Source organism: Labrus bergylta, chromosome 8 (genome assembly GCF_963930695.1).
Source record: "Labrus bergylta chromosome 8, fLabBer1.1, whole genome shotgun sequence".
In the NCBI taxonomy this organism is placed as follows: domain Eukaryota; kingdom Metazoa; phylum Chordata; class Actinopteri; order Labriformes; family Labridae; genus Labrus; species Labrus bergylta.
The window spans coordinates 10,267,169-10,290,920 of record NC_089202.1 but is presented as its reverse complement, the minus strand read 5'-3'; the positions used below and the strand labels follow the sequence as shown (position 1 = coordinate 10,290,920).

The following is a 23,752-nucleotide window of genomic DNA, read 5'->3' as shown; positions in this document are numbered from 1 at the left end:
AAGTCTGTCCATCCCTTTGCCTACTTTTCTTCAACTTCTCCACTCCTCTCAGTACAAACAGTATTCATACAACACAACTGACACCCTAACTGTTTAATATTCCTTTAAGCCTCCTTGCTTTTAATGTGTTTGTTTTTTTCCAAGGTGTGGTTTGACTCGGTGAGTGCAATGCCTACTGACTTGACCCCATGGTCCATATCTGCTGTGGGCGGAGACGTTTTGCAACTGGAATAATTTCAATGCCAATTTGGACTATTCCATCTGGGTTTTGTAAACTCTGCATGAACAAATATACTGACATAGGTTTGGCACTTTGGCTCCATCTACAGTGAACCTATGTGAATGCAATCAGGAAGAGTTCTCGTATAACCCCTGTATAAACTGACCTTTGACTTCTAATGGCTGCCATGAGGAAAGCACTAATTGCTGCTCTTGTCGCTGCTTTTGCAGCTTTTATTGGACATCAATACCTTAAATTAATGTAGGTAATTTTTAAAGTAAATTCGAGACATATGGAGGAATACAAGTTGATAACCTGTACTTATTTTGAATTGTGTCAGCTGTTGCTTACTACATTATGTGTATGAAGGAATTGAGGACTCTGGATGTATGTATACCTAAGCTCTGCTAATAGTACAGTTTTATGTTACAGTGCTTGCAGGTTCTGGTTTTGTTTACCAAAAAGGCTTTGTTATATTGGATTTTCTCTGCAGGGAGTTCAGCCTTGCTTACAGAGAAGTGTCTGTGAAACACCTCAACTGTCAATCCTTAAAGAATATAGGTAGGCAATTCTGTCTACTATATTTTCATGTCAGTGTCTTAATTTTGAGATTTTTTTTGTCAACAAATGTCATGTGATTTAAACATGTTTTTGGATTTATTTAACCGTACTTATGTGTCAAATGTGATCATACAACACAAGTCTAAAGTCCTGTTAGCAGACAGTGGGTCAAGTGTGGGCAATGATGTAAGCTTGAGTAGTAAAATTAAAGACGTTTGAAGTATAATAACGTTTGCTTTGCTTTGTACAGAATATGGGGCAGAGGATATCACAATACTAAGAGATGGACTGGCCTTTATAAGCACAGTATGTTATTAACATATATAGTTGTAAATAATTATTTCGCTGTTTTCTTTCTCAACATATTGTTGCAAACAGATCAGTACTTTGAAATAATTTGTGACTATCAATGACTTTAGTTGACATAATTCAGGTAGTCATGTTTGTGTAACAACCTCCTCGAGGTAAATCACAGCTCTTTCCCATCAGCTCACATCCTATGTTTCCACTCAGGGGTTACATTATCCTGGAGGGCCTTCTTTCTCTGATGAACCCGGGAAATTGTACATTTTGGATCTCCTGCACCCTAAGCCAAAACCAGTGGAGCTCCAAATCAAAGGAGAGCTTGACCTCAGCTCTTTTAACCCTCATGGCATCAGTGTGTACACTGATGAAGCAGGTGAGGTACAAATCAGGTGCAGAAAACACAAAAAGGAAGGATGTAATAATCATCCCTGAGTGAAAAATATTTTTATTCAAAACATTGCTCTTAAAATGGTTAATGATCATAGTTTCCATATATATCCTCATATCTCATACCCATTTTTAAAGGCCACAGTAGGAACTGTGATCTTAAAGTTTATACTGTTGATGAATGGAGTAAAAATTGCCTCAAAAGTGAGAAAACGCAAAAAAGAAAATGACAGAAAATACCCAAGAGGTAAAAAGTTACTTGCATCAAAGATCTCTTCCAGTGGATGTATTTTGATGAGAATTCAGGTAATGCTCATCATACTAAATGGACTGTTGTTCTCTGGTTTTGCCGTTTTCTGTTGAAGAACATCATAAAATCTTAAAATAAAGACTAAGCCAGTTAATTAAAGAGCAAGAAGTAGAATGGGAAATAGGGACAACTGTAGACCAAACATTCTGCTATCAAAGTGAAATAAATGTAAAAAGAGGAGATCTGCATGTATATGAGTCTTAAGGTTTTGGTTTTTTTTTTTACAAATAAAATTCATGCATTAAACCTATTCATATAATTTAAAGTAAAAACACTTAGGATTTTCCCACAATCAAGCAGTTTTTGTGTTTATGACTTGCATTTTCCCTGCAATAACTATTTCCCATATCTACTTTTATTATCACATTTTTACAGTAGTTTTTATTGGTAGTGGTGGAGTCTTCCTTTCCCTTTAAAAGACTTACACTTATCTTCATGAATACAGGGTATACGTTTTTTCATTGGATGTCATTGATATTAGATTGCTATCTACCATTCTACCTCCTCAACATGCAGACTAGACAACGGTTATTCTGAGGGACTTGGTCTGTTGTGTTGCCAAATTAAACAGGACTGATATCTTCGGGTAACATTTAAAAACAATGGTGAGCCAGTATTTTCAGATCAATAATGAAAACACAAATGCTTGTTTTCCAGATGACTCTGTTTACCTGTTTGTGGTCAATCACCCTCAGTACAAAAGCCAAGTAGAGATCTTCAAATTTGTTGAAGAGAACACACTTGTGCACCTGAAAACTATCATCCACCCCCTCCTCCACAGGTATGTAGGCCTAACTGTATGACTCAAATAAAATGGTGTGACACATTTTTTTACAAACTTAACGTATTTTACCTTATTCAATATCTTTCAGTGTAAATGACATAGTTGCTGTTGGAGTCGAGAGCTTCTACGCCACAAATGATCACTCCTTTCCAAATGATGCACTTCACCTGACTGTCCTCCTGGGTCTCCGCTGGTGTGAGGTGGTCTACTACAGTCCCAATGAAGTGAGGGTGGCGGCTAGCGGCTTCCTGAGTGCAAATGGCATCAACATTTCTCCGGACAAACGGTGAATCCCACTTTATTTAAAACACTGCATGACTTTTTATTAAAACTGGATGTATTTCCAGACCTTTCCAATAAAACACTAAACTAATACATCTCTATTTTACAGGTATATTTATGTTGCTGATAGTATAGGCCATGACGTACAAGTTTTTGAGAGGAAAGAAGGGGAACAACTAGTGTTTGTTAAGGTAATGCAGTATTGTCTTACTTTGTATAAAAGAAACCAATTGGTTTGATATTTTAAGACATCCTTTTTGTTTTTATATATATATATAGCCTATATAACAGGAAAATATGATGCTACAGCTAGCAGCCCGTTAGCTTCACTTACCTTAAAAATGGAAAAACCCTTTGTAAATCTGAAAATTGTAATATTTAAGTATATGTACATATTAAACAAGCAATAAGTAATAATAATTACTGAATAATGAGGTATTCTGTTAGTAGATAATGTCACATTTGGCCAGAGCCAGGCTAGTATTTCCCCTGTTACAGGTTTAAGCAAAGCAAACTTGATACCAGATTTAGCTTTAGATCTACTTTAAGTAGATATGTACACATTATACAAACAAAACAACATTTAACAGCCAGGCTAGCATTGTGCCTTTTTCAGGTTTAAATGCTAAGCTAACTCTTGCTGGCTACAACTTTATGTTTAGTGTATTGACAAATGAGAGAGGGAGAGAGAGAGCGAGAGATGGCCCTTTTGATCAACCTTGGCAAGAAGGCAAAAAGGCAAAGCATATTTCCCATAAAGGCAAAGCACTTTTAACATTATTTTTACTGTGCTTTTCCACAACTAAATCTTAAAAAAGCAATTGACATTCTGTAGTCTAATTTGCTGTAACCCTTCTCACCAGTCTGTAGATTTGGGGTCACTTTGTGATAACATCGAGGTGGACCACCGGACAGGTGACCTATGGCTGGGTTGTCATCCAAATGGCATGAAGCTTTTCAACTATAACCCTAAAGATCCCCCTGGCTCAGAGGTTTGTGTATTCATTTTTCTTTTTCTTTTTTAAAAATAGTGTATGTGAACAGTTAAACATGTGTGTTATATTTTAATGTTCCGCCAGGTTATCCTGATCAAGAGCATTCACTCGGAGCAGCCAGTGGTGAGCCAAGAGTACGCTGATAATGGCAAAGTGATCATGGCCTCCAGTGTGGCAGCTCGCTTTGAGGGAAAGCTGCTTATCGGCAGTGTTTTTCACAAAGCCCTGTACTGTGATTTGAAATAATCTGTGCATTCTGTAGGCCTCACAATGTTTAAACACATAAGTTCTGTTTTTAAAAGATCTGGCTAAAGAAACTGTAGGCCTGTTAATAAATGAAACTTTGATTTGCCATTTTAAAAATGGGAGTAATGTTTTACCTGATGCGTACAGCAGCTCACTGAGTGTGGCTAATGCATAGACTGCATGGTTTACAAGATAAAGTATAAACATATTTGCACTACAGCCTTAGTTTGTGTAGAACAAAATCGTTTTGTTATACAGTTTATGAAATGTAAAAGTTATAATGCCTGAAAATTGTTATAGAAATTGCACTTGAAATGTTTAAGTGTGATAAATTTAATAAATCCCAATAATATAATTCATTTTTGGAATTAAAACTTTTTTATTTTAAATGTATACAATGGCTCCATGCCTTACAAATCAAAAATGCTCAAAGGAACATTAGATAGTTCTTTGTTTTAACTTTTTCTTTTACATTTGTAGTTTAAGCTTTTTTTTTTTTACCTTTTACCTCACACTCTTGATAAACTTGGAACTAAACTACTGCCGCCAACAGGACAGAAGCGGAACAACAGAAATGGGCAGGAATAGGACATTTCTTTTTTTTTTTTTAACTTCATTACTTTTTTTGAACCAAAGATACAATGAAAAAAACTGTCTTTATGAACCCTAACGTTAATTTTACATTATTGGGTTTAAGTACATTTTTTATCAGGTTAAGGGCATATTTATTACAATTTGGCACCATTGCTTTATCAGAAAATAACAATTACAGGCAACAGGAATCATTTACACTAAATTCAGTTCCTTAAAAAGTTAACAGTAAATACTACATTATTTTATAAAACAACACAGCCTGACTGGAAGTGACGTTTTGTTAGAGGTAAGGAAAAGTCACCCCTTTTCATCCTTCTCCATTACCAAATGTGTCTCTTTTACCTTGGAAATTGTGAACCTTGTCCCCCCACCATTAGGATGCTGCGTACTCTCTTCTTCTGCAGAATGGTCCGGTACAGTAGGTACAGTTAAGATTATAATTTCTGAATCAAATGCACAACTGTCCTTGTTCTCATCCTTATCCTTCCTCATGTCTGCTGCAGGATCAGGGTCTATGTTGCTTTCTTCTAGTATAGTACACACCTCATTTTGTTTATCCTTGTCCTCGTTAGCCTTTGCATTCAGAAACACGTCACTAATACTGATCAACCGTGTGTGCCGAGGCGAGTGATCCAGGGTCTGGATGTTGAGGGCTTTGATGTCGCTGCAGCTCCTAGAGCGATTAATGTTCTCTAGAGGACTTATTGTGTTGGTTCTGTCTCCGATCTTCTTGATAATTGTGCTGTAGTCATCATCCTTTGGGAAGTTGAAGATGTCGATAGTTGTCGGTTTTACATTCGACTTGGAATTTTCCGCAACAGAAGGGGCATCCTCATAAGTGTCTGTGGCGGAGTTTCCTTTTTTTCTTTAGCACCTTGTGAGCCTCCACGACCATGTTGACGTTCCAACTGAAGAAGAGAGACAGCCAGGCCAGGCCCATGTAGATCCATAACTCTGACAATACTCTGTACAGTCTGGGGTAATCTATGTTTGGATTTACACCTGAAAGGAGAGTCCGTGCACCAACATATGAAGAGGACACAACAAAACAGAAAGTCCAAAACCACTTTTAACCTTTAAGTAACAATAAACAAATTAAGAGGAGATCAAACCTACCTGCTACATAATCTCCAAAACCAACTGTTGTCAGTGTGATGAAAGAGTAGTAGATCCCTTCCAGGTAGCTCCATTTTTCCATAGACATGAAAACAAATGGAGGAATCAGCAGGTGCACAAACAGCCCCCATAACAGGAACAAGGCTGTACAGGTATACTGGACCTTTTTCTGGCATAAGGGGGAAATAAAACATTAGAACTTGGAGTTTACTCATTCAAAATAGTATTCAGAAAAATACCACTGCTTTCAGTAAGTTTCTTCTTACCACCGAGATCCCTTTACGGATCAGAACTCCAGACAGACGCTTGGCCCGGTCTCCAAAGAACGAACCCAGCTGACTGATCCAAACCAGACACAGTGGGATCCCACACAGGCCGTACAGGATGCAGAACACACGGCCACCTTGAGTCTTTGGAGCAACATTACCAAAACCTGCAGATGAGATGGAAATGTTATTGAACCACTATGACAGGTATTGGTTTACATTATCAAAGTTTTTTTTACAAATACTCTTTTGACTTTGTTAATGATGATTTTCTCATGCTTTATGAGATGCTTTATTCTTGAAAGTCAATGACAATTTGGCAAGAAGAACCTTAAAATGAATCTTGAAATTCAATGTTTTATTATTGTAAGCTACAATTGTTTTTTTTTTTGTTTTTTTTTTTTAAATACTTTATTGCAGGCTGTTTTACTTCATTACAAGTTCTCATATTTCATCACAAATTCTGTTCATCCTGGCACATTTATATATATATATATATATATATATATATATATATATATTTTTTTTTTAATCATACATGAAATAAAATAAAAATAGATAAAAATCCAAAGAAAAGGTACGAAGAGAGAAAAAATAATTAAATTAAGATTTACAGAAGAAAAAATAATACTAATAATGAGAAAAAAAATAAAAAAATAAAGCTACAATTGTTGATGTTGGAGATCAAGCTCAACACTTTCTCTTTCTCTTATTTTTTAATAACTCTTCAAGATGATTTCCAGACCTAGAAAAGTGTTTGTTTGTTTGTTGTTGTTGTTGTTGTTTCTTAACTTTTAATCAATCTTCAATAAATCACTCATCTTTTTTCTGTCGTTATTGTTCTTCATGTATGCAAAGTCCATGTAGAGGCTTACTCTGACAAATTAAAAAAGTAAGTAGGCAAGATCTTCAGCACAAACCTATAGTAGTGACGATGGTGGAAGCAAAGATGACAGAGTTGGCCCAGTCCCACGAGTTCCGATGAATTTCCCCTGTGATGGTTACACCTTGTCCTGCTGCCTCAGACACGATCTGTGAGTGTAAACACAGGAACAATTCTCTCTACTCAAACAGGTAAAGAAGGCGTTTATAATGACTCAACTAAAATACAGGAAACGCTGCCATTACAGCGACACACCTTTACGCAAACAGTAAAATATCTGTGGTTCAGGGAGACATGTTCCGTCACGCTTGAAACAAACACCATGTTTTTCAATCAGAATTGCTAACAACTTTGCTGTATGAACATTTTGAGTCAAATTTTAGGCGTTTTATTGTAATGGTCCGCTTCTAGACAGATCACTGCTTACTGTAGGGTAAAGCAGAAAAACAGGTTCAGTGGTGTCATGATTTAGCCTACTGATAACTTTACTTTGACTCTTTGATAACAAGTTATCGCTAGTTAAATTACAAGTCTATAAAACGCTGTCTATGTAAGCCTAGGGACACTTTTTCTTTATGGCGTTTTAGAACTTGATGAGAATTGATGATAGTTATTTGTTCATCAAATGAAGCCTACTCTCTTCAAGGTAGCCTAATGAAAGAATTATTTATGTTGTCAATGAATCATTAACCACCATGTTTTGTTTTTTTTGTCAGACCAATGAAAACAGTTAAATATGATAAAGCCTAAATGCTGCATACCTCTAAAATCTCATCCAGACTTTCTTTGGTTAAGCAGGCATAGTTCTTCAAAATGTTCTCCTTTGCTAAGATGTATTTGTCCTTGGCTGATTTCCAGTTGGGCTCCTCGAGAATCTGAAATATTGCGGCACCGATCGACAGGTAGAAAATAATACATGACGTTAAAAACGGACCCGAATCTGCCATTTTTAAGTCATAACTTCAGTGTAACAGCGCCGACGAGCTCATGTTCACACTAAGAGACCGCGTCGTTATCCAACCCACAGGGCTCTCTTCCTGGTCAGACACAATGAAACACACTTCTCTGGCTGAAGACTGATTCAGCTCCATAGTTCAGCTCTGAAGGTGATCTGATCAGTAAATATGTAGGATACTTTCCCTTTATAAATCAATAATTACATAAATGTCCAATTGTTAATTACCAGAGTACAATTCAAAAATGACATATATCAATCTATGTTTCTGAATAGGCTACTTGCAAGAAGCAGATGTAAACATTCAACAGTGGGCATTGTGGTGGAATTTCTGTAGTTATTTAGATTATAATGTACAGATGTCATTATGTTTATTCACTGTTTTTTAGTGTCAGTCAGACCTGACAGAGTTCAGTTGTTATTAATACACCAAGTACAGCTTAGAGAGTTTCAACTGTTTTTCCTGATATCTGCAAGGATGTATGGTAGACTTGTTGTCTGCTCCAGTGTTATTGACGTCACAGATTAGTCTAGGTGGGTCAATGTGACACGACCCTGGTATGTCATGTCTCCTCATGAGTATTCTTCTTAAGTATAAACTTTCATAAGCCATCTTGAGTCGTATTGTGTGGAGTCAAGTCTTAGTAATTTCCTCAACAGGCATCATGTCCTCAGTAGTCTAAATCAAGGGTTCCCAAACCTTTTGGCCAGTGACCCCCAGAAATAAGGTGCTAAGAGACTGGGGACCCACACTGTCCATGGAGGTGGTTAAAACATTTTCTCACAGTAGGGCACACTTATTGGCCTAAACACTGGCATCAGAACAACACACATGAACACACCAGCCTGATCATTGTGATATTATTTTAGTAATTTATTATAAAACAAATGCTAGACATACAACCTAAGTCATTTCTTGAGCTAGTGTCTTTGTATATATATTTTTTACAATAATGTTTCAAATATGCACATTTTATGTCCTTTTTCATTTAATGTGTTTTTGGAAGAATTCTCTCGACCTCCTTCTCACTGTCTTGCGACGCCCCAGGGGGTCACGGTCCCCACTTTTGGGAACCACTTGTCTAAATAGTTATGCACACGTGTGCGTAAGCCGATGTGTGTTGCCTGTGACGGTTGCTCTTATCTTCACGTGTGGAGCATCCAGAAGGCTGGCGTGAAGTGTGTATAGTTATCAGACTGGGTGGATCCTTGCTGCTCAGCATGATAATAGATGAGAGGTGTTGTCCTCTCTACAGTATATGCTGCATTTGAAAGGTGAAGGCAATGATGCTGATAGTCTATTTATCCCTCTGTCTTAAAAAAAAACCCGCCTTGTTTAAGTTCCCAAACTGAACGTAGGCCTATAACACTCTATGTCTAATATATTTGACTAACATACTTTACATGGCCAACAGCAGCAGTGACAACATGAACCACAGTTTTTTTTAGGTAATACTGAGACCGATGTTCCAGCTGTGGCAGCTCGACTGAGGTGAGCTGTGCCCTTTGGAAGTTCACTCTGCTTTTAAAGAATAAAGTCACTAAATGGAGCCATATATTTAAGCCTTTATTATGTCCAGACCAGAAGTCCTTATACACATTATTGTTCTCTTATAGTTCTGTATATGACTTACAGTATGGAGGTAGAAACCATAAGTGGAAAAGCATGCAATACAAAGACCAATTCTCTATTTAACTTACAGAAGAAATGTACAAGAATTGTGAATTGATCAACCTATGAACAAACCAACACTTTTTATTAATTCATTAATGTACAGCCTCCTGTGTTTTATGATTGAGTTGATCTGAAAACTGCACAGCTAATGTAAAAAGCACAAAATAACTAGAAGCACTCATGTACTAAGGGGAATTAATAGGCTATAGCCTAGTCCTATAATAAAAAACCGGAACATTTTAGGCTAAAGCAGAATTGAGTAGCCATTAAATCAATAAACGTGTGGAAACGCTTTGTTAAAGAGTTTGATATACGTAGACAAAGGGGAAGGCTACTTTAAAAAAAAAGTTTTAAGATCTATCAACACATGCACACACAAAATCAGTGCCCCCTTGAGGATTTACAAAAAAATGCAGTGCAGCACAATTGCACCATTACCCCATACCCATACACAAGAGAAGTGGCTGTGACTCTTAACTATTATCAGCCTGTCTGTGACTATTCACCGTTTGACTGGCAACATAGGTGGCACAGGTTAAACAAAAAGCTTAATATTTGACCACTGACCACACATTGTTCTGTTACCCGGCACTTGCACTCAACATGTAAACAACACCTGTGCGTATTTAACACTGAGCTGACATTTTGGTAAGACTCATTTTCGTAACCTATAAATGAACATTATTGTCTTCATCCTTCTTTCAGTGCAGTCAGCTAAACTAAAGTAGCCTAGTTTAGGTTACTTCGCCCACTAACAACCATTGTGCTGCAGGAATTAGCCTATACCAGGAATTATACCAGACCTCACCTGACTCACCTGTTAATGTGGTCAGAAATGCCTTGTGCTTGTACAGAATTTTAATGTTGCATCTTTCTTCCTAGATGCTAATGGCACATCATAACTTTTTAACATGAACTGCTTATCTGCGTGTGTTTTTAAAGTAACACTTCCACCTCTGATCTCCACCCAGCCCTGCTTTTAGTGCTTCGTCATTGCTGCGACGCCGCCTCTCTTCTGAAACCTGATCGATAGTCTCCAACTTGTCCTGTAGGGAAACACCGGAATTATGGCACCTAGCTCAAGGTGGAGGAAACACATCTGTTTGCACAGGTAAGACTCGCCCTCTCAAACACTGTTGTCGTGTTTTTATTGCACACCTTTATTACAGTGAGCGTTTACATTTCCAGTTTCGTCACGGCGGCAGTTCGTTCAGAGTTCAGTGCAGCGTATTAGAGGGATTAAAAAAGAAGAGGTCAGTGATGTTTATGTTGTCAGCCTTCAAAGAAGAAACACGGCTCAAATATGAAGCCTTAGCCTAACGTAGCTATTTAGCAGAATTCAATACAAAAATTATAGTGAATGTCTTTATAGTTGTTGTTGTTGTTTCCCTCACTGGGAAGATACTCTACTGTGACTTAAATACTTTACAATACACGATACCTGGCCTACTTATCAGAAAGAATTTAACAAATTGAAAGATTATCTTATCCTACAGTATGAGCCAATAATGATGCTGATGACAGAAAAAAAAGGAAACGAGAGGAAACCCTGTTGACTTGTATAACCTGGTTACTAAGTTATGTTTATGAAAAAGATGCTAGGATATTTACACAAAGCTTTTTATATTGTGACACTTCAATTATGTTATTGCTAAGGCTACCTTTAACAGTCATTGGGTGATTTCTTTCAGATAGTTCGGGTAATTAGTCTGAAAATAAGGGTCCCCTTTAGGACTATACAACTCCTTTATGTGGCACCTTTTATTTTTATTTTCATTAACTGGGATTGTATCATCCTATGTCCTATCATAACCTAAGTTTTTTTTTATTTTTTTTTTCCCCCCTCTCTCTGACCTGGTCATGAACACTGTTTGGGATTGTCCATGCGATCTACACTGATCTTCAACATGGATTTAATGTGAGTATTACGTTGTTTTAGAGTGAAACTGTTGTTTTAGAAAGGAGCAGATTGAACCAGATCTATTTTGATGTTATTGTACTGTTGTTAGCATACAATAAATAACATAGTAAATACAACAAATTGTATAAAAATGCACATGTCAAGATGAGACCCCCTTAATATGATTTAAAACAAGGTATGACTTTAATTATAGAACCCTGCTCTCAGCTGCAGAGCAGCTCATCAGTCTTAACAGAGACTATAAAATATTAAATTGTTCTGGCTTCTGCTTGACGAGGCTTTCCATCAGGGATCTCTGTTCAGACTCCTTGTGTGTCTCTTTCATGCAATGTATTGGCTGCCTCTCTATCACAGCTTATTCTTATTTGTGTAGAATACGGACACTTTTACATCAAACTATCTCTTTATATTCCAGGCAAACATGTTGTTACACTTAACTGAGTGATTCCATTATTGTTTGATTAAGTCCAAGAAATGTATAATACTTTTCAACATTCATGGGAGTGGTTGTGCAGCCATGTAGCCCTCAGTGAGCTCGTCACAAACACTTTATCTCGCATGAACACATGCTCCCAGCATGCATTACAACTCTGTGATAACTAACATTGGTACTAGTGGGGATTCTCCCTTACAGCAATATATTAATGTAGCCCTTACTTGATATTTTACAAATTAGTTTTTTATCTTAATTTTTTAGGAAAGTACCAGTGTGCAGGAGAGGTGGTGCATTATTTTTTGATGAGAAACCTCGTGTTTTTTGAGGGGTTAACATGAGGGGCTCATTTTACTGCAGACCTGCAACACTTATTGTTTAGTCCAATAAGCAGCATGCATTTAAAAAGCTCATACATTCACCTCCTCTCCACCAGGTGGCAGTGTACACTAGGAAGACGTAATCTGTTACAGTAACAGCAGATGATCAAACTCAATGTAGCATGTACTTGCATGGCCTAGAATGTCCACCACAATCTGTTCAAAGTACTGTGAGCTCCAGGGCTTACAGGGTGATTTTAAGAGATCTCACATTAGTGCATGCTTATTATTATAAACATTGCATTTGCAATATGACTAATTGCGTTGCAAAATATCTTGATGTAATATTTTTAGTAGCTACAAAGAATCCATGACTACATTTTGTGGGGAATTTGTCCTGTCCTATTCTCTGTATTCTGTATTATATTATATTCAAAATCCCTCACTTCAAAGAAACAACATTCTTGAACTCACTGAAGGGGAGGGTTAGAATTCAAATGTCTCCTTAAAACAACAATGATGGACAACATGTCTGCTTGCAGAAAGTGGTAGGAGCATGGAACAATCCTGGTTCATAAATTCTTCATAACATAATAGTGCAGTATGAATATTGATGCACTGTTACCATCTATCATGTCAGTGCTCTTGGAAGCTCAAATCCGGAGCACAAATAAAACCCCTGCAGCCCTGCTTTTATCACATGCACTGCATCACTGCACGCAAAATTCATATTTAAAGCCTTTTTTCCAAGTTGTTTTACATAAGATCCTGGCAGAAATGCGGCATGTTGTGTGATGTGTACCCAGATGCAGTGCTGAAAGTCACAGTGAGATGAATTGGGTGGAAGTGGTATGGGACATTATGTAATCCCTGAGTGATGGAGCCAGAGAGGGATAAAGATGTTCCAAACAAACATAACCCCCATGCACTCAGCTGGAGTACTGCACTGCAGCATCATGTGTGCGTGTTTGCCCGCGCTTTTGAACAAATGAAGAGGGGGGAAAAAAACAGAAAGTGTGTGTCAGTGTTTTGGGTGTGTCTGCTGGCTCATTTCTGAGTCTGTGGTTCCAGTCTGTCACTGTCTCAGGGGACTGTGGGTCTGCCAGTGCTGCTGCTGCTGCTGCTCTTTTGCTCCCCTCTTTTCTGTTTCTCCTCCCTCTCCTGGGTCCAGCTCAACACCTGCTCCTTGGGCAGGGCAGGGTTCCTAAGCAACTGAAGGCAACACAAGCGGTTCACGAAGTCATTGTTTGTTTGTCTGTCTTCCTGAATTTTCCTTTTTTTTTTTTTTAATCAATCTGATATTTCACCCCAAACTAAATCCCAAACAGAAATTATCTACGTATCAGAAATAGCTCCATCTTTGGTTGCACCTGTCCAGGTTCTTTCCTGTGAGAGCACTGTGTTACTGTAAATGTTTAACGCCAACTGTTTTTGTAGTGTAGCGCTGCTTGTGTGTCATCACTGATCAAAGTCTAAAAAAAAAAAAAACTTTTTTTATTCACTGTTCTCTAGCATGTTCTCCTACCATTGCGCGTTGTTCCCCGAGCTTTTTGACTACTCATTTGGAATTTCTAACACACTTAGGAAATCCCAATTGAACTGGTAAGACTTTTTATTCAAATAATTGTATATAAATTGGTCCGAAATATTAAACATGTCAGAGACAAAGGTGGTGGTTCCTCTAATACCGTGTGGGTGAGAGAATAATGAACCCCTTTACCTCCCCCCCCTGCCTATGAGCTGTATGGCCCTAATGGGGTCAGACAGATGGGTGGGGAGCATGCAGGACTCCATAAACAGCTTGTGTGTATGTGTTGTGCACATTATAAGGCACACATGTGTTGACTTGGAGTTGTGTTTTTTTTCCCTTTAAGATAAGATGCTGGATGCTTGAAACATTGCCTCTTTTAATATCTCCCGAACTGGCTCCAGTTTGTAGTACTGACTGCTCTCATACTGTGCACTTGAATGCACCACGTTGTGGCCTGAAAAGACTGGGCAACACTGTGGGGAGTAATGATGTCGCCCCTGAGCCTCCCTCCTGTTTCTGGACATTGTACTGTGTTAATGATTGCTCCATGCCTGTTGGGTAGGCCTTTATCTGTGACGAGGCTACTGTTCCAACATTGTAATTAAACTGTGATTTGAAACTGAAAAAGTAAACACGACCGTTTCCAAGGACAAACATACACCAACACTGGCAGAAAATATATTCGAGCAGTTTTATTGTGAGGATAGTTGTGCTCGTCTCCTTCACCTCAACATGCGGTTGTGAGGCGTGCTCGCGCTGCTCAGTTGGTCAACTCAAGTCCGATCCTCGTTGTGAGACTCCACCCATTTACGAGCATCGGACACCTTCAGCAGCACAACAAAGCATGTGCCGCTCCGCAACATTGTTTCTCCTCTGAACGTGCGGAATATTGCATTTTATCGGATTTTATGCTGTTTTCGTCTCCATTGATGCGAATCCTAGAGTAGGTAAGCTATATGTAAGATGTATAACCCTCGCGCGCGCGCACTGTGATGATTTAGTGTTTATTTGTTTTGTTACTTCATTCGGCGCCATTTTTATACACAGATTGTTTAAATACCCTGGCACGCAGGACCCATCCTGTAGCTTGACTGTTTTAAGGTTCGTTCCAAAAAAAAAAAAAAAAGTTGAAAATTTGACTAATTTTAAGCGAGACAACGATGCGATATTTCATATATAATTTCCTGACTCAATTAAAATAGTATAGCTTTTATATTTCCCGACTTGGTCTAAATAAGTCGGCACTCATCACCGTAAATCAAAAGTGGTCCGTGTGTACGGAGGCAGCAATTGTGCTTCCAACATGTGCGAGTTGTTTTTGTGAAAATGAATGGGCATGCAGGTCGTCTCTGCTAAAAGAGGGCGCACAATTTGGTTACATTTTAGAACAAATCATTTCCTAATGCAGCCTATTTGTTTCGTTTTGAGACACGCGTTGTAGGCTATGTTGTGGTAATGCAGCCTTATTGTTGGTAGCATTTTAAGAGTTATGGGGGAAAATATTTTATATGGGGTCCTCTTAACACAAAGTAGCCCACACTGCAGAGGGTGTAAAGTTTTCAATACGATAAAAAAATAAACCCTGAATGAAGATTTAAAGTGACCGAATGTGCCATTTTTATCACGTTTTCTCTCCTAAGTCTTATAAATGTGAAACAGTTATTGTTCCTGATGATGCACTTTCCTATGTCAGGATGTTCTTTGTGTCAATGCTTCTCTCTGAGGTGCGTTTCTTCTCAAATGTACAGTTGTTGTTTTTTTTTTTCTGCAGTGGCATTGCTTTGGATTTCATTTTCTGCTCGACAAGTCTTGCTTTTACCCCCAGATACTATGGGTTAAAAATATCCTTCTTCTCTGGAGGGCAGCATATGAGAAAGTGTGTCTGTGTTCACAGTCCTGCACTTAGGAGAAACTCATCCAATAAGCCTCATCTCCATTGATGATAGCTCTGGATATATATAGTTAGATAATCTTTTATGGAGCTGCAGATGTGACGTAGGGAGGACAAGGCAGAGACAGAGGCAGCATTAATGCAGTGGGACTGCCAAGTGCTTACATGAGCAGTAGAAGTAAACACAGAGGTTACAATATGGTGAGGCCTGGGTGCTCGGGGTCTTCTGTAGTGCTGCCGAGTCAGCAGTGTTGTGTACACACAAACGGCTGAAGTGATGCTGAAGGATGTTTTTGGCTCTGCTGTGTGAGAGTGAGGTCAACAAGGTCCCAGAAGAGCTTGCTGGTGTTAATCCTCTTTTGGGAGTTATGATGCATTGGTGCTGCTAGACTACTACTCTGTTGTGTGAGCACGACTAAAGAGGGAACTGACTCCACACACTGTACACAGTGGTTTGTACGTGTTCTTATGAATGAGGGAGTCTGTGGATTCGACTAACTTACAAACCATGTTTACGAAACTAATTCTCTTAAAATTAAGCAGAATTATTTCATTTAGATGATGAAAATTTATCTCACACATTTACATTTCTTGACACACATCTGGATTTTGCACATTTCCAAAATAAAGAGAACACTGCTGTCATAATGTGCACTTAAGTTCTAGATATACCATTAGTCCAGTGGCTGAGGTGATGTTGGGAATGGATTCAGAATAGCTTTTAGGGAAACCGCAGTAAATCAATAAAGCTACCTCATTCTTTTCCCATGTCGGTTCATGTTACAGCATCAGGTTCACACACCATCTGTGTGTATTGATTAGTCAAAGACCTGGTCTGGGATAGGTTTACCCAGAGGACAAAGCTGAAATAAACCTTTGTAGCCTGAAATCATTTTGTCAGACTTCATGAAGTGCACTCAAAAGATATGCCGCTGTATAGACGCCATGATTACAGCACTTAATTCAAATGTTACTGTGTTTGTATTACTTTACATGTCATGATGATTTAATGAGGTGATTATGTTGTCTCCTAGAGTTGTTGGCCTTTTTGTTCATTAATAGCTGAAAACACAGTTTATTGTCAACTAGTTTGATAATAGATTATGTGGACCAAATGAGGAGTAGTTGCACTTTTGTGCGTGGGGGGAAAAAGCCTAGATTAAAAAAAGGGTACATTTTATACCCTGATATTTAAGGAAAAATGTTGAGGATTGTCTGCTCTTCTCGGTCATAAATGACAGTAAATAGAACATGAGCAGTTGTTTGTTTTGGATTGTTTGACAGAAGTAGCAATTTGACAATGTGGCTTTGGATTCTAGGAAATATAACTAAGCAATAAGCATTTTCACATTTGTGAAGTGAAACTTGAAAACAAATCAGTTGCTTAATCTATAATGCAAATGGGGCCTCACATAATGCACTAAAAAGGTAACGCAGTGCCTTCCAATTTTGTATGTATAAAAATGATGTTACTGGCCAGGCTTGTGTGCACTAAAAGAACATGCATACTTGTCTGCAAGGCACGTGTTAGCGTGTATGTTTGCATGTGTGTCTCTTAGTGAGGTTAATAGCAGCCGCCATGTGGCCAGAGGACTGATATCTTGGCCTTCAGTTCATTTCTGTTGATATTCAGCCAGGTAGGCGGGGCTCCCCATAAACCATGAATCAGCACAGCTGATCGCCACTGTGCTTCTGCCAGCTTTTCTCTCCCTCCCACATACAAGGCACGCACACCCAACTGAAAGACAGACAGAGAGAGAGAGAGAGAGAATCAGAGCGGAGGGAGACAGTGAGATGGATACAGTAGGCAGGTAGATAGATGGAGATAATCTCACTTGGTCACTTGGGGGCTGATTAACTCTAAACTCCTTCTAATTCCTTAAGCCTACTCTCAGTACCCAGGAAACATGCTTTCTTTTCGTTCTACTATTCCTACATGACAATGTTATTTTTGATCTCATGTAAACGTGTCACCAACTGTGGTGAAGAGGATGTAACCAAATGCAGTCTCATCTGTCTGCTTTCATTTTTAGTAATGTGTGCATCTGCTGCTGTGCACACAGGTATGCACATGTGCATATGCGTGTTGTGTGCAGCACACAGCGAACAGAAATAGATCTGAGCTCGTCTGTAAAGTCTAACTAATGAGTCCCTGCATCCTGAGCACACTATTTATATACTTTTCCTCCATGTCCTCCTCTGCAAGCTCCTTCCTCATTCAGCCATCCCGTCTTATTTCATTACACATATAAACAATTGCTGACACGCACCTCATCATCACAGGACATGATACAGAGGCCGTGGTGTCTAGCCAAACTGGGGAGCCAGCGTAACACAAAGTTTAAGGGTTAGCACCAGTTAGGTCAAGAGGCTATCATCATTATGAAGCTGTTGAATAATTTGAAGGGAAAAATTAATGCGTTTGTTGCTAAATTCTGTGATACTTAAATTAAAGCATGCAAACAGATATGAAAGAAGCAAGTTATCCAAATCTTACTATTTTAGAGTGGAATTCATTGGATCAGATTTCAAAATAGCATACTGCTGCAACATTAAATTCAATTTGAAGTCACATCAACTCTAAATCAGATCCTTATTTAACTCAAACCCTTGTGTTTGCACCTGATCCAGCTGCTCTTTGCTAGAGGGCGGCCCACTTCATTTATAATTTAGCTCATTAGAGACTCTAATTATGTAGGATTGAGGGCAGGTTTCCTTTTTTTCTACAGCACGGCAATATTTCATCTAATTATCTCCACACCCAAAAAGAAATACACCTCGTTTCATGAGAGACGGATGCTTTATCAAGAGATCCCGTTGTGCTACTGCCACTATCTCAATCAGTCACGATGCAGGTTGGTCCTGCTCAGCTGGCCGATAGCAGAGATGTTAGAGAGGCGACACAAAATGGAGGAGGCAGCAGACACAAGCTCAGCTGGTCCATTAGGAGCATGTCTGTTTCCTGACAATCACAATTGAGATGACAGAGCATTAAAAGACCCAGAGGAGCCCATGAGCAATGATGCATACCAGTGTGTGTGTGTGTGTGTCTGTGTGTGTTTGTGTGGTGACCTAGGGAATACGCCTATGGGGGGTCTCGTGGGGGGAAGGGTAGGCAGGATTAGTTATAGTACGCGGCACAGTTATTGGTCACTGGACACAAACAATGGGAGGGCTAAAGAGGATTTTGTCTGTCAGTTCCCCCCTCCTCCTCCTCTCCTGCTGTCCTGCACTGCCAGTAGGAAGTGTATGGTATAGAGGGCTGGGCTGCACCCTTTGGGGAGGCATGGTACATCTGGAAGATTGGCCTGCCTGTCTGCCTGTCTAGCATCACCCCTCCCCCACCCTGTACAATGCAGGCGACTTAAACTACATATGGAAGAGACAAACACCGCCACATTAGTCCCCAATTAGACAGACCGCCTGCTCCAGATTGAACGCAAATGAGTCAAAACGCAATCAGTTATTGTCGTCGATGAGAGCCAGTGTAACCGATGAGGCTGACTCAGGATGTTTGATTGCATAATATGTGAGGTGTATTTTAGTCAGTTGTGCGATTTTAATCAGCTGGTTAGAAGTTTCTAAATATACCAGCTCTGTCCTCTTGTTGCCGCTGCCTCACCAGGGAATCAAAGAGATGTTCATTAAACTCTAAGGCCTTATTCCCTGACTGTGAAGCACATCACTGATGTCATGCTCTGACAGTATGTAACAACAGATTCTCTGACATAGTTATTGCTATAACCTTTTTGACAATGTATTTATTTATAGTTTAAATAAACTAGATGCATCACATTACACACACCTTACTTTCAGTATAATGTTTGTGTAGCAGCAACTGCATACCAATTGGCTTAAATTTTAGAATTAGTTTTCTTTAAGCTTGTTTTTTATACCAAAGAAAAAATGTGATTGTGTGCCACAGATATACTAATACTGATAAGTATGTAATAAGCTAATATCAGCCTATTGAGTAGCCTACCCAAATCATTTTTCTGAGTCTACAATGTATTTAAGATGTGATTTATTAATATTGATAAACAACTTAATTTTTTTATTAAATAGCCAGTTTTAGCTAATCAAGCAATTCAAATACTCATCAAATTACGTTTCATCATCTTTTTATCCACAAAATTCCCACATTGCCATAAATCTGTCAGCCTCCTGGTTTGTAGCACTGCCCAATCCACTAAGAAATATGAACAATTACTTCATTATGTATCACCTCGGGGTGTATCAATACATTGCCTAGCTGTCGTACCTAAGCTGACCTGTACATGGTGGGTGCAGTGGGTGAGATGAAGAAGACAGTTAATGCTTGTTGAGGATGATCCTGGGCAGGCGGTGCTAATATGAAGCTTCAGTACAGAAAGCCTCCTTTGTCTCGGTGGGATTTAATGAGTCTGCGATAGTCCGAGTTGTGAGCTCGCCCTCAGAACTCCACGCAGACACAAACACTCTCTTCAACAAGGAGGGCTATTGTGTGATGAGGTGATGTTTGTGTGTGTCTATGTGTGTGTTTGTATTTAGTATGTGTGTTTATAATCTGTGGGTGGCAGTTGGCTTCATGTTTTATGGAATAAATCTCATTCATTCCATTTAGAGTTGGCAGCTAACAATATATTTAAGCAGCCGTTTAAATCACTTATGTCAAATAAAACTAAGTGAGATGAATGAAACATGGATTCAGAATACCTTATTTGCATGATAAAAGCTAACATTTTCTATGATATAATGACCATGTAATGAAAAAAGATGTTATTACTACTTTGTTTATACAATCGATCATTAATACAGATAAATATTTCAGCTTTTTTTTTTGTTTTTAGAGCCACAACTGATGATATTAAATATTATATATAACTATTACTATAATTGATTGATGTGACTTCTTTTTTTTTAGAGAATCACAATATTTCCACATCCCACAGTCCTTCAATGACTAATTTTGCATGATCCAAAAAAACAAACAAACAGATAAAAGCCTCCTGTGGGCAGGTTTTGCAAATAAGCATTTTGTGATAAACACTAAGAGCAGTGTATCTGAAACTTGTGCATGGTTTTACAGCAATAATGTTATTGTATGTCTGTGTTAAATGAATAAATTATACTTTCATGTGAAGCAGAAAAAAGCAAATTTACATATCGGAAACTAGTATTTTTCCTTTATGATTAATTGAATGAAACAAAATAATGCACAAACATTTTCTTCAAATAGTTCTGTCACTACTCTAATTTGCCATAATGCTGAACATGATCAATTGATCGATGAACTAAACTATTGCATCATTGAAGTACAGTCCTTACTGGACATATGTTTGTCATTCACAGCAAAGTTAAGTAAAATGTTTCCTTCATACTCTCCACAGCTCCTAATCGTATTTGTTGTGTTCCAAGTATAGCCACTCTGTGTACCGTCACTCTGTACAGCGCTGTGACCTTTCTCCATCTCTGACTCCCTTCTGTCCTCCTTCCCAGTGGCTACCATGACAACAGAGGCGAGTGCGGTGAGCGAGGCAGACACTGAGGGCAAGCAGAAGGCCAGTGGGGCAGAACCAGAGCCAGAACCTGAACCAGAGAACAAGCAGAAACCAGAGGCGGCAGTGTCTGACCCAGAGGGGGAGCCTTCAAGCAAGAAGGCCCAGGAGCAGACCTCCGAGCCTGGGACTGCAGAAGTAGCTACCTCCCCTGAGGAGGAGCAGCTGAAACCTCGTACCCGGACCTCGGCTGGCAAAGGTCTGTCACGCCTCTTCTCCTCTTTCCTCAAACGGCGCTCGCAGTGCTCTGAGGGAGAGGGGTTTGAGGCAGAGAAAGCCAGGGAGGACAAGGCAGACACAGAGGAAAAGGCCGACAAGGCAGGAGAGAAGAAGGAGGGAGAAGTGAAAGGTGAAGAGGAGGAGGTTAAGGTAGAAGAGAAGAAACCAGAAGAGAAACCAGAGGCAAAAGAAGTGAAAAAGAAAGATGAAGCAAATGTAGAGAAAAAAGAGGAGAAAAAGAAAGAGGAAGAAAAAGTTGAGAAGAAGGGCAGTAAAAAGAAAAAAAAAGAAGCCAAGAAGAAAGTAGAGAAAAAGGATGCAGACAAAGTAAAACAGGAAGAGGTGAAAAGGGAAGAGGAAAAGGTGAAAAAAGAAGACAAAAAGGATGATGAACAGGTGAAAAAAGATGAGGAAAAGGATGAGGAAAATGTAAAAAAGGAAGAGAAAAAAGAGGATGAAAAGGTGAATAAAGAAGAGAAAAAAGAGGATGAAAAAGCACAACAGAGTGTAGAAAAGGAGGAGGACAAGTCAGAGACAAAAGAAGAAAAGGAGCCCACCGATGTAAAAGACAAGGAGGCAGAAGCAGAAAAGAAAGAGAGTAAAGAGGGAGAAAACACTGACAAAAAAGTTGCAAAGAGGAAAGAAAAGGAGGAAAAGGTAAAGAAGAAGGAAGAGGAAAAAGCAAAGAGGAAAGCAGAGGAAGAAGAAAGGCACAAGAAGAGAGAAGAAGAGAAAGCTAAGAAGAAAGAGGAGGAAAAGGCAAGAGAGGCCGAAAAAGCAAAGAAGAAAGAAGAAAAAGCAAAAGAGGCAGAAAAGGCAAAGAAGAAAGAGGAAGAAAAAGCCAAAAAGAAGGAGGAGGAGAAGGCAAAAGAGGAGAAAGCTAAAAAGAAAGAAGAGGAGAAGACAAAAGAGGAGCCCACAAAGAAGGACGAAGAAAAGGTGAAGGAAGAAGTGAAGAAAAAAGACGAGGAAAAAGAGGAGGAAAAGACAGAGAAAAAACAAAAGAAAGAAGAGGAAAAAGGGAAGAAAAAGGAGAAAGGGAAGAACAAGGGAAAAAAGGAGGGGAAAAGTCAAAGTGACGAGCAGGTGAAAGCACCGATTGCTGCTCCAGAGCCTGAACTTAAAACTGAGCCAGAAGCTGAACAAGCTCCAGATCAGCACTCAGTCAGCAGTGCAGAGACACAGGTGAGTGTGAAACTGAAAAAAAGTCAATTATGGTTTCAATTCTACATTTAGGTTTTTTTGTTCCGGAGAGGTAGATGAGGAGACTGATACCACACTCATATCTGGATATTGAAGACTTAAGTCAGCAGCCAATAAGCTTAGCTTAACACAAAGTGAGCTTGACTTTGTCCTAATGTATCAGAATCCTACCAGCGTCTTTAAATCCCTCTCATTAACACCTTACATGTTGATACATGTTGTCTGTTTATCCGGCAACAAATGATTCTACTGGTGCAGGGAGATGTCAAAGTACCGGCTGGTTGCCAAAATGATAACGAGATTTCCGGAAATCTCCGCTCCAGGCCAAGAAATAGTCACGCACTTTCAGTATAACAGTTCTTTTAATCATTTAGTCATTTAATCAGGAGAGGTGGGAAGGTTCAGGAAAGGACACAATCTCAAACACTGCAGCAGATAAAGGGCAGCTGCAGGGCGGTCCAGTGTACAAATCCCTGCTGCAGATTTGACTTAAGTAGAGGAACACATGTTTTTTCCTTTGTAATGAATTTTTTATGATGTGGACAGCTTGCTCAGCAAGAGTAAACCTGCTGGTTTGAACGGAGAGCCTGAAACAAAATGATCTGGCTTTTTTGAACCAGCATCATCAACAGCAGTTTATCTGCTGTTTGAAAAGGTCTGTTTTAGTTTTGATTGAGGGTTTGCACTCATTTTGCCTTTCTTTAATTCTTTCTATCTGTACTTTCCGTATGTTGCAAATGTCTTGTGTTGTATCTCCAGCCAGCTCAAGAGAAACACAAAGACGAAGAGTCGATAAATAAGGAGCCAGACGCTGTGGAAGAAGTGAAGGAGGACGACACAGAGAAAAAAGAGGAAGAACCGACTGAGCAGAATAACGACGCCGAGGAAGAGGAGAAGGCAAAGGAGGTAACGAAGAAAGAAAAACCTGCGAAAGAAAAGAAGACGGAGAAGAAACCAGAAGAGGCTAAAGGCTCCAAACGTCTGAAAACCATGCAATGCAAAGTCACCTTACTGGACGACACTCTGTTTGAGTGTGAGCTGGATGTAAGAGACCTCAGAATTGACCTAATGTAATGTCTCTCACCCCTGTTCAATATTTATACGCTTGTTTCCCTCT

At 39.1% G+C, this 23,752-nt stretch overlaps 2 protein-coding genes and 1 pseudogene across 16 annotated transcripts in view; 2 read left to right on the top strand and 1 right to left on the bottom strand.

The window, feature by feature from the left end:
- Positions 1 to 334: 334 nt before the first annotated feature.
- Positions 335 to 4,450, top strand: LOC109986595 (serum paraoxonase/arylesterase 2). 2 transcript variants are annotated; one of them, XM_020637302.3, is made up of 9 exons: positions 335 to 481; positions 714 to 781; positions 1,032 to 1,087; positions 1,295 to 1,460; positions 2,442 to 2,565; positions 2,657 to 2,854; positions 2,960 to 3,041; positions 3,714 to 3,842; positions 3,930 to 4,450. In XM_020637302.3, exons 1-9 carry the CDS (start codon positions 399 to 401, stop codon positions 4,089 to 4,091), a joined length of 1,068 nt encoding a protein of 355 aa, XP_020492958.2. In that variant the 5' UTR covers positions 335 to 398; the 3' UTR covers positions 4,092 to 4,450. The 2 variants fall into 2 exon arrangements, with proteins under 2 accessions (XP_020492958.2, XP_065813606.1); XM_065957534.1 differs by lacking the exon at positions 335 to 481 and adding an exon at positions 500 to 607.
- On the bottom strand, positions 4,447 to 7,992 carry LOC109986594 (potassium channel subfamily K member 5-like; annotated as a pseudogene).
- A 3,435-nt stretch (positions 7,993 to 11,427) lies between these two features.
- The window catches only part of LOC109986625 (uncharacterized), a 32,402-nt gene continuing 20,077 nt past the window's right edge, over positions 11,428 to 23,752 (top strand). For 11 of the 14 annotated variants that reach the window (XM_029277964.2, XM_020637342.3, XM_029277965.2 and 8 more), the window contains exons 1-3: positions 14,575 to 14,728; positions 21,155 to 22,617; positions 23,395 to 23,679. In XM_029277964.2, the coding sequence (XP_029133797.2) occupies position 14,728; positions 21,155 to 22,617; positions 23,395 to 23,679 (1,749 nt within the window). In that variant the 5' untranslated portion in view covers positions 14,575 to 14,727. Of the gene's footprint in view, positions 11,499 to 13,713; positions 13,857 to 14,571; positions 14,733 to 21,154; positions 22,618 to 23,394; positions 23,680 to 23,752 lie in introns of those variants that run through there. The other 3 variants (XM_065957530.1, XM_065957529.1, XM_065957528.1) reach the window with 3 other exon arrangements.

Excerpts from the sequence above, each read along its gene's own strand:
- LOC109986595 (XM_020637302.3), top strand. The coding sequence starts at position 399 with ATGGCTGCCATGAGGAAAGCACTAATTGCTGCTCTTGTCGCTGCTTTT. Across the intron at positions 2,566-2,656 it reads ATCCACCCCCTCCTCCACAG|TGTAAATGACATAGTTGCTG; the intron begins GTATGTAGGCCT and ends AATATCTTTCAG. Across the intron at positions 3,843-3,929 it reads AAGATCCCCCTGGCTCAGAG|GTTATCCTGATCAAGAGCAT; the intron begins GTTTGTGTATTC and ends ATGTTCCGCCAG.